Genomic DNA, 10,691 nt, shown 5'->3' with positions numbered 1-10,691 from the left:
TACAGATCTTTTTTTTTTTTTTTTTTTTTTTTGAGACAGAGTCTCATTCTCTTGCCTGGGCCAGAGTGCCATGGCATTAGCCTAGCTCACAGCAACCTCAAACTCCTGGGCTCAGGCTATCCTCCTGCCTCAGCCTCCCGAGTAGCTGGGACTACAGGCAGGCGCCACCAAGCCTAGGTAATTTTTTCTATTTTCAGTTGTTTTGCTAATTTCTTTCTATTTTTAGTAGAGACGAGGTCTCGCTCTTGCTCAGGGTGGTCTCAAACTGCTGAACTCAAGCAGTCCTCCCAACTCGGCCTCCCAGAGTGCTAGGATTACAGGCGTGAGCCACCACGCCTGGCCCAGATTATTTTTATGTTCTTTGTTTTTTTGTTCTTTATTTCTGCATTTCCAAAACTATATGCAATGAACTTGTAGTTTTATAATAAGGAGGGAACACAGTTATATATAGGATCTCACAACTACAGTGCCATCTCTCATTCTGTTCCCATGTCTTCTCAGTTCCTAGTCCAATGCCTTGCACATGATAGATACTCAATAAGTAAATGTGATAGAAGGAAGAAAAACAAAGAAGAGAAAAAAAGAAGAATGAGATGGAAGGGGAGGAAGCTGCAGGATGTCTTCTGCTTGCCACTCCAGATTCATTCTCCACCCTGCTCTAAACCCTAAAGGGCCCTAAAAGCCCTCATGAGCTGCCTGGATAGACTCCCTTGTTCTCTGGTTTCTGGTTGGGTTTGGCCAAGAGGATGCACTGGCAGCAGATCAGATGTAGGGAGGAGATATTTATTCCCTGAGACACTTCCCTGAGGGTCACTACAGTCTACTGTATCCCTCAACCAACCAGACCCAAGACCCTTCCCACACAGTTCTTCTGATTGGAGCAAGTACCCCCCCTCCCCCAATTTTACTAGATCCAGGGTACTCCCCTCTCCTTTGCATTTTCTTTTCTTACATCTTTTTCACTCCTTTAGAAATACTTCCTTTATTGAAGGAAGTATTGTCCAATTTGAAGGTACCATTTATGTCTTGCCGAGACCCAGACTGGTACAAAATCTGCTGATGACAAGAGTCCAATAGGTTCTCTCCTTCCAGGAACTAATCTTGAAGGATTCAGAGAAAGGTTTAAAAACAATCACTACTATTGCTCATTTCAAAAGTTTAAACAAAAAAATTTATTTTCAGCAGGAAAATTCCACTTTTACACCAAAGATTTTGTAGTTATAAACTAGTTATCATGCTTTTTCTCCTGCCAAAAGACATGCTAAAAATTCATAGTTGAAAAAGAAAAGTTCACATGTACAGTCCTCCATTTCTTTCTTCATTCTTACAACAATAGCAAAATTAAACACTCTGGAAACATTCAGTATTGATTGTCTAATACATACACAAATGAAGGATACCTGTGGTAATATGAGAATGTTCTCAAAGATTATTCCATTTCTTCAAAGATCAGTTCTCATTCGTCAATACGGTTTTGTGTTGGGTTTTTTTTTTTGGTTTTTTTTTTGTGTGTGTTCTTGAAGGCATTTTTTTAAACACAGATTTCTCCTACTTGGGAGCTATTTTAGTATTTTTAATTAATATTAATTTTATTAAAGTTACACATTCAAAAATTGGGGCTCTTAAATTCAATTTACAAATCTCATTATTTTATTTTTAATCTAGTGAATTTTAATACCTACTTTTAATGTGTCATATTTGGTGTCATTTACAAACTTAGCTAATTAAACTTCACTTAATTATTTTATTTATTTATTTTTTTTTTTTGAGACAGAGTCTCACTCTGTCACCCCAACTAGAATGCAGTGGCATCATCATAGCTCACTGTAACCTCAAACTCCTGGGCTCATGCAATCCTCTTGCCTTACCCTCCAGAATAGCTGGGACTACAGGAAAGTGCCACTGTGCCCAGATAATTTTTCTATTTTTTTTTTTTTTTTTTTTTTTAGTATAGATGGGTTCTCACTGTTGCTCAGGCTGGTCTTGAACTTCTGAGCTCAAGCAGTCCTCCTGCCTTGGCTTCCCAGAGTGCTAGGATTACAGGCATGAGCCACCACACTTGACCAATTATTTTAAATTTAATATATCCTTTTTACTTAATGTTTCTAACAAGTAGAATTTACCCAAATGTTTAAAACACCATGAATCTAATAAAATTATAAATTCTGTGAATCTTGAGTTCTCTTAAACATTTCAACACTTTTTATAAACTTTGAAAATTTAGTCTTTCCAACTAAAAAAAATTACAACTCTACAATTAAAAATTCAATGAAACATTTTAAATTGGAATCATGAGGCTAATATATCAGGTCCTCTGATAAGCCAAATTTTTAAACTATTACAAATATTTACAATATGAAACAGATTATTCCTAAAGTTAATGCCAAGTAATTAATTTTACTGGTTGTTAGTTCATTATTTCTATCTGTGAGGGTCAAATGAAAGAATTTATCATCTGAACAAATTGTGGCTATTATCACAAGCAAGTTGATTTAATCGCCCCAAATAAGCAGAGTTATCTGCTCAGTGGCTGATATTGAATTACAAACTTTTGACCAAGGCACCTCTGGAGCAGCCAACATCTAGGACAATTTTTCTTGCAACACAGAGGTAACCTGAGTACGTTTTTCTGGTCACTTTGCAATTAGAGACTCCAACACTATTCTTCTCCAAGTAGAGCTGTCTCACAAACCCCCATTCCCTGCATTCAAGTTATATACTACCTAATACTTAAGGTTGGATTCAATTAATTTATTTACTGCTTGATTCTATTTTTTTTCTTTTCTTTTTTTTTTTTTTTTTGAGATAGAATCTTGCTCTGTCACCCTGGCTAGAGTGCAGTGGCATGATCATGGCTCACCGCAACCTCAAACACCTGGGCTCAAGTAATGCTCCTGCCTCAGCCTCCAAAGTAGCTGGGACTACAGGTGCGCACCACCATGCCATTTTTTTCTAATTTTAGCAGAGATGGGGTTTCACTCTTGCTCAGGCTGGTTTCGAATTCCTGACCTCAGGCAACCTTCCCACCTTGGCCTCCCAGAGTGCTAGGATTATAGGCATTAGCCACTGCGTCTAGCCTACTAGTCTTAATTATTTTCATATTTTTCCTCCTGGTTAGGGATATAACTCTTACAGATATTCTAATGATATCCATTTAGGCTATGCATATCTTTTTGTGTTTATCATGTTAATGACAGCAGTCTTTTACCTTCATGGCAACCTCTTCAGGTTACTATACGATAAGGATGGCCTTGGTAAAGGATAAGTTTTATAGATCTCTGGAGTAAGCTCTTTAATGCTTCGTGCCCCTCTTGGGCCCTACTTTTGGGTGGTATGCCTTGGCTTGGGAAGGACTGGTCCAGGATGACTTAGATTGAATGGGTCTGGACTGAGAAGTCTTAGATTGGGAGGGCTGGGGCTGGTGTGGCTTGGGATGAGTAGATCTAGATGAAGAAGGCTCAGCTTGGGAGGGCTGGGGCTGAGGGGGTTTTGTCTGAGAGGGTTTAGGTTGAGAAGGCACAGGGTGGGAGCGTTTAAGCTGGGAGTTTTTGACTTGGGATGGCTTGGGCTGATTGGATTTGAATTGAGAGCTCTTGGACATGGGATGGGTCCCTATTTGGAAAGTTGGATTTGAAGGCCTACCCTGGGTCTTCTGCTGGGCTCCTGGCTGAGAAGCAAATCCTACCTGGTTTTGTCTGGCTGCTGCTGGTTGAAAGGATTGAGGGTGAGGATTTTCAATGTGGGATGTTGCTCTCATAAATTTTCCAGGTGCTTCATTTAGCTGTGTTCCCCGGATGCACACTTGCCTAGGCTGTGGCTTCCCTACTACTCCTGCTGGCTGTGAACCCAGGGAATGGGAGTGACCTACCTGGGAGACCCTAGACCTTTCAACAGCTCCCATTGCTTGTGGTCTCTCAGGATAGGCCCGCACATGCTGAGAAATGGATCTTGGTGGTGTCCCAAATGTTCCATTCAAGGGGCGCCCCCGAACAGGTCTAGAAAATTTCATGAATCTTGCACCTAAATAAAACCTGTGGGGTTGAAAGAATTGAATACGAAAACTTTTACCTCGACTCTGGGGCCTTGCATTCTGAAACGGCAAAGGACAGAACCACTGAAACCTTGGCTCTGACCCAAAGTGGAAGCCTATAATCCGAGGGGCTTTCAAGGAAACGTGGTTAAAGTTACCTCTAATTCTTCTTGACAGTGGCCAGGAGCTTTCTAGAGGAGGCCTGACTAATGGAGTTTGGTGGAAATTCTGAAGATTCCAGCTGACCTCACAACTACCCCCAGGCTCTCCTGTAGGCATCTGAGTGTGGCTTCCAGATGAGCTTTTTGATTGACTATGTCTTTGTTGTCCCTCACCATCAGCTGTTCCAGCCATGTTTTCATTAGGGGAAACTTGAATTCCTTGAGTGTTCTCAAGGTCTTGGTCTACCTGAATCCCCAACTCCCTGGCCAAGGAGGCCATGTCCTCCACGGACACATATCTGAGTAAGGAGGAGGACATCACTTCCTGGAGAGCAGCTCGGAGGCCCTCCATGTTCTTCCTTCCATCCCCAGCTTCCTCCCCCTCCCAGAACAGTAACTGTGATGGCTTCAATTTCAGGATCCTCTGGAAAATCTGAGCCTCTTCACTCTCCCTAGCTTGGGGACTAAGGACAAAGTAGCATCTTCCAATGGCAGCTTCTCCTAAAAACATTAGCAAGTCCCATTCCTTCTCACCTAAGCAGTCAGTGAAAAAAAACAGAGCTGAGGAAACTTCCATCAAAAAACCAAACTGGGTCCAAAAGCATTTTAGATCTCCACGAAGGTTGGCCACAGAAACAGGCTTTTGGAAAAAACTAGGGTTTTCCTTTAGGTCATCATTATCAGGAAAACACCATGTTATCTCAACCAGGCCATCAGAGATTTGCCGGGGAAGCACCAGAACAGGCGAATCTTGATGGATAAAGATTCTGTGTGACTTCAGTTGGGCAGGGCTGAGCATTGTGTTGAGGATTCTGGACTTAGAGAAGCTACAGTGTCCTACACGTACAAAAGAAATGACAGGCATCTTTGTGAAGGTCAGAAACTTTTCTGTATCCCCTGTAGGCCCTCCTGAGGACTGTGTGGACTGCTTCTTCACAATGTCCTTCATGGCCCCCAGCATTAAGATGCTTTTGTTGTTTTCTGCATCTGGCAGTAGTAGGGGAAGAGCAAACTGGCATTGATACATGTTTGACATGATTTCATGTTGCAGAGAGCTGTCTGAACACAGCATGGAGGCACAAAGGACATCAAGAGGATGAACTGTTTGCACGTCTTGAATTTGCAAATTCTCCAAGCCAGTCAGCAATTCCTCTTTGCTATCTTTATCCAGAACCCTGTGCCTGAGAATGGAATCTCTGGCTGTCACATCCAGTGCTTGAACTTTCATCAGGAAATTCCAGACTAAGTCTCCTGCAGTCGTGGGTGTCCATTTACATCCTTTTTCTAAGGAGAATTGTTTAACAACATCTGGCAGCAGCTTTCTGCTTCTATCCATGTTCAAACATGACAGCATGTCTTTAAACACCTTTTTTCTTTCTGTAGGAGAGAAAATACTAGTGAATGCCATGTTCAGAATCTTAGTTTCCCTCACTGACTTTTTAAATTAAATTAGTAATTGACATTTTCACTGCAAAAAGATGAAACAATACAAATAAAGTGAAAGTCCCCATTCACCACTCTGCCAAGGCCACTTTCCTTTGAAGAGATATGTCAATATGATACAGTATGTTTGCTTCCCACCCTTTTTCTATGCAAGTACATAATTATGCATGTACATATAGAAATATATAGTTTTGCTTAACAGATGCTATTTTATTTTTACATAAATGAAATTATACCAAACAGGCCGGGCATGGTGGCTCACGCCTGTAATCCTAGCACTCTGGGAGGCCAAGCCAGGAGGATCACTTGAGCTCAGGAGCTCGAGACCAGCCTGAGCAAGAGCGAGATCCCATCTCTACTAAAAATAGAAAGAAATTAGCCAGACAACTAAAAATAAAAAAAATTAGTGGAGCGTGGTGACACATGCCTGTAGTCCCAGCTACTTGGGAGGCTGAGGCAGTAGGATTGCTTGAGCCCAGGAGTTTGAAGTTGCTGTGAGCCAGGCTGACACCACGACAATCTAGCCTGGGCAACAGAGTGAGACTCTGTCTCCAAAGAAAAAAAAATGATATTATACCAAACAAATGATTCTTCAACCTCTTTTTCACTTAATGGTATTCCTTGCAAATTCTTCCTAGTTAGCATATACAGAGATCTACCTAATTCACTTTAGCCATTTCATGGTGCTCCATGGTTTGGATGAACTGTTACTTATTTAACTGTTTTGTATGGATTATCATTTAGTCTTTTTATTTTTTTTTAAATTTTGCTAATGAAAAAAATAAAATAAAAATTTTGCTAATGTTTGTATACAGCAATGAAAAACTTTGTTAGTGTTATATTACATACATGTATGAGGAATTCTCTAGGTTGACATTGATTTCTTTCTTAAATTTACCTCTTGCTAAAGTTTAGAGAAACTGAAGATTTTATTTCCATCAAAGTTTTCTCAGAATTTACATGCTGTCCCTAATTTCTCCTGATCACCCACTTTCTAATATATCTTCTAGCTACTTAGAAATACAGAAATAGTGCTTAGTAGAGAAAGATCAGAGTGGATTTTCTACTCCTGACAGATGGCGAGCTGGCATAAAAATGTAAAATCTCTTTTAAAAAGAGCCTATAAGAAACAATAAAAGTAAGAGAAAAACATAGATTTTAAGAATTAATAAAAGTAACTATATGAAATCCTTGGGGGACGGGCGCAGTGGCTCATGCCTGTAATCCTAGCACTCTGGGAGGCCGAGGCAGGAGGATAGTTTGAGCTCAGGAGTTTGAGACCAGCCTGAGCAAGAGCAAGATCCCGTTTCTACTAAAAATAGAAAGAAATTAGCTGGACAACTGAAAATAACATATAGAAAAAATTAGCCAGGCATGATGGTGCAGGCCTGTAGTCCCAGCTACTTGGGAGGCTGAGACAGGAGGATTGCTTGAGCCCAGGAGTTTGAAGTTGCTGTGAGCTAGGCTGATGCCATGGCACCCTAGTCTGGGCAACAGAGTGAGACTCTGTCTCAGAAAGCAAAGAAATATTCAGATTCAAGTTACTAATATAATTCTCCTTATGAGATGGCAATATATGGGCTGGACCAAGCCAAGTAACTATATTTTGAGATCTTAACCATTCACCACAAACTCCTCTACTATCTCCACTTAAGTGGTTAGGCCCATAATCCCCATATCTGTCTGGTAACAAAGGCACTAAAATGACAAAAGTGGTTGATCTGAGAAATAGAAAGTTACACCTAAAATTCATGGTTAGCAAATATTTGTATGTATGATGGAAGGTGACTACAGAAATCTATAAGCTGACAAACAGTATTTACTTTTGCTTGTACTGTCCACCACTTCTTAGGTCCTGGGTGCTCCTTCACATCAACACCTACCTCTGAGGAGACTCCAGGTTACAGAGGTACAAGGAATTTCTTAGTAGTTGATTTTTTGCTGACATCTGTGCCCTTCTTCATCCCTCCTCCCCTTAATAAGGTGTCATGGTAACCTTATTAACTTATTCATAAGTTGTTGCCTAGCTCTACGCACATCATTTCCATACCTTCCATACTTTTCTCTTCCTCTTCCTCCTCCAATAAAATGCTGGTTTCTGGGTCCTCATAACTCTGTTCTTCACCAGAGAACCCTGTGGTTTCTGAATACTCAGAATCCTCTTCATTCTCGTATACAATGTGCTTGGGGCCATCATAATCCTCTTCTTCCACAGTGGTTTCTGCATCTTCAGAGTATGCAACAGATTCTAGATAGTCTTCTTCTCCTAAGTATAAAGAATCATCTGGCTCCTCATATCTCTGTCCATCCCTTAAATATGTAATAGTTGCTGGAACTTCGTATTCAGCTTTCTCAACTGAATATGCCAATGTGACAGTTGGTGTGTCATATCCCTTCTTGTTCCCCATGGAGGACAAAGCAGTTTCCCTATAACTAGTTTTCTTGTCTTTGAGAAGCTCAAAGGTTTCCAAATCCAAGTGTTCTTTCTCTTTGAAGGACACCGTGATTTCAGGATTCTCAGGTTGTTTGCTTCCAAAAGAAAAAGCATCTTCTGAATTCTGGCTGACCGCAATAGATTGAGGAGGTAGTATAGTCTCATGTTTTAAAATTTCTGAAAAGAATAAGACAATTTGGGTTTTTTTTGGTTTTGTTTTTCCTCATTAATAAAAAGAAATTATATATATAATAACTTGAATTTCTTTTTTTTTTTTTTTTTTTTTTTTTTGAGACAGAGTCTCACTTTGTTGCCCGGGCTAGAGTGAGTGCCATGGCGTCAGCCTAGCTCACAGCAACCTCAAACTCCTGGGCTTAAGCGATCCTACTGCCTCAGCCTCCCGAGTAGCTGGGACTACAGGCACGCGCCACCATGCCCGGCTAATTTTTTCTATATATATTTTAGTTGTCCATATAATTTCTTTCTATTTTTAGTAGAGACGGGGTCTCGCTCTTGCTCAGGCTGGTCTCGAACTCCTGACCTTGAGCGATCCACCCACCTCGGCCTCCCAGAGTGCTAGGATTACAGGCGTGAGCCACCGTGCCCGGCCAATAACTTGAATTTCTGAGTCCTCAAAGCATCATCCCTTTTCCTTATTTCATACTTACTGCCTCCTATGTAACTTGGATGGCAACAAATCAACTGTCAGAACTTTCTTTTTCCCGCTGAAAAAAATCAGATCACATCACTGTCTCACTCAACAGTTTGAGTCTTTCATAGCAACCTTACAGGGTAAACAAAAAAAACATAAAATTTTGATTTTTGAACAGTGTTTACTTGTGGACTTACTGTGATCCACAATAGACTCCAGTTTCCTGGGGCCATTGCTAATGAAATCTGATCTCAATAATTTCTAGTCAGTAAGCAAATAGCTCTGATTTTGAATTGTATGTCCTAGAAATAATAAAAGCTATTTTTCTATGCATATGTGTCTTGTCTTACACTAGGGACCATTAATATTCACCTTTTTATCTGAGCCCCTACCTCTCTAACACCCCTTAGAATAATTCTAAATATAGGTTGGGCGCAGTGGCTCATGCCTGTAATTCTAGGACTTTGGGAGGACGAGGTGGGAGGAGCTCGTGAGCTCAGGAATTCAAGACCAGCCTAAGCAAGAATGAGACCTCCTCTCTACTTAAAATAGAAAAAAATAGCCAGTGTGGTAGCATGTGCCTGTAGTCCCAGCTACCGGGGAGGCGGACGCAGGAGGATCCCTTTGAGCCCAGGAGTTTGGGGTTGCAGTGAGCTATAATGACACCACTGTACTCTAACCAGGTTGGCAGAGCAAGACTCTGTCTCAAAAAAAAAAAAAAAAAAAATCCTGAATATTTTTTCAGATTTCTACACAAGGAGCTACACCTGCCTCTAGTGGCAATTTACAGAATTGCTAAACAATTGGAAGAACTGATGCCTCATGGGCCACTAGTAAGCTTTTTTTTTTTTTTTTTTGGTGAGACAGTGTCTCACTCTGTCCCCCTGCTAGAGTGCAGTGGCGTCATCGTAGCTCACTGTAATCGTAAACCTCCTGGCTTATGTGATCCTCTTACCTCAGCCTCCCAAGTAGCTGGGGCTACAGGCGGGTGCCACAATGCCCAGCTAATTTTTCTATTTTTAGTAGAGACGGGGTCTCACTCTTGCCCAGGCTGGTCTCCAACTCCTGACCTCAAGCAATCCTCCCACCTCGGCCTCCCACAGTGCTAGGATTACAGGCATGATCCACGGCGCCTACTAGTTATCTTTGACACATTTAAGAATTATTATTTGAATTGCTCCAGAAAATTCTGGTGCTGCTGGCATTTTTATCACCAAGAAACTGAAATTATCGATCTGCCATCTGTGTATGCTAAACATTATTTTTCCTGTATTTTCAAAATGGCTACACCAAGTGAAAGATGCAGCTTGTGGTCTTGGGACTGTTAATATTCATGAATTAACTTACTTGAAAAAGAAACTCCAGATTCTGTCACTATTAACAGTGTTCTCTTTCCAACTGTGAGGTTTTAGGATGTTATTGCCAGAATAATAAGCAGTTTATGCTAGCACTAAAACAACTGCAAGTTTTAGATACAGTCTAAAATTATCAATCCCCTAAACCAACAAGATGCATCACTCCCTGGTTTTTAAATTCTGGACACTTTCCCCCTATCTCATATTTCAGTGAAAATTATCTCCAGGAGAAAGACAAACAAAATGAAAGGTGGTAATTTTTTTTCTTTTTTTTTTTTTTTCAGAAAATCTGCCCCCCTCTCTCACTCCAGAAAGTGTACAAAATCAACTTACCGTGCCTTAAGCCCCAAATGGCAGCTGACTCTGGAAAAGTACTAAATAAACACTTGAAAAAATGCTGACAGGTCACCTCTCCCTTTCTCTGTACCAAAATTAACAGCTTCCGACTTTTCTTCAGGGGATCTGTAACATGCTCCAGAGTCTCATATTCTTCCTCAGAAATCAGCCTCCAAGAGGTTAAAGTGTCTAAGATAGAATCAGGATCCTGCTGGAGGATTTCAAGCAACTGTTTTCTTTCTCTTTCTATGATCTCTGAGGGAACGCTCTCCGTGGCCAT

At 40.8% G+C, this 10,691-nt stretch overlaps 1 protein-coding gene across 1 annotated transcript; it reads right to left on the bottom strand.

Annotated features, from left to right (window-relative positions):
- Positions 1–2,424: 2,424 nt before the first annotated feature.
- On the bottom strand, positions 2,425–10,691 carry CARD6 (caspase recruitment domain family member 6). The gene is made up of 3 exons (XM_069491935.1): positions 10,409–10,691; positions 7,685–8,245; positions 2,425–5,568 (listed from the first exon to the last, which is right to left on the bottom strand). Exons 1-3 carry the CDS (start codon positions 10,689–10,691, stop codon positions 3,293–3,295), a joined length of 3,120 nt encoding a protein of 1,039 aa, XP_069348036.1. The 3' UTR covers positions 2,425–3,292.

This window comes from Eulemur rufifrons, chromosome 17, assembly GCF_041146395.1.
Source record: "Eulemur rufifrons isolate Redbay chromosome 17, OSU_ERuf_1, whole genome shotgun sequence".
NCBI lineage: Eukaryota > Metazoa > Chordata > Mammalia > Primates > Lemuridae > Eulemur > Eulemur rufifrons.
The sequence above is the reverse complement of the archived record's forward strand: the minus strand, read 5'-3'. Positions and strand labels throughout refer to the sequence as shown.

Bases quoted from the DNA above. Each gene is read 5' to 3' on its own strand.
- CARD6 (XM_069491935.1), bottom strand. From the start codon at position 10,691: ATGGCCACGGAGAGCGTTCCCTCAGAGATCATAGAAAGAGAAAGAAAA. The intron at 8,246-10,408 runs GTAAGTTGATTT...TATTCTTTTCAG, and splicing joins CATTTGGGGCTTAAGGCACG to AAATTTTAAAACATGAGACT. The intron at 5,569-7,684 runs GTATGGAAATGA...TCTCTCCTACAG, and splicing joins GGAAGAGAAAAGTATGGAAG to AAAGAAAAAAGGTGTTTAAA.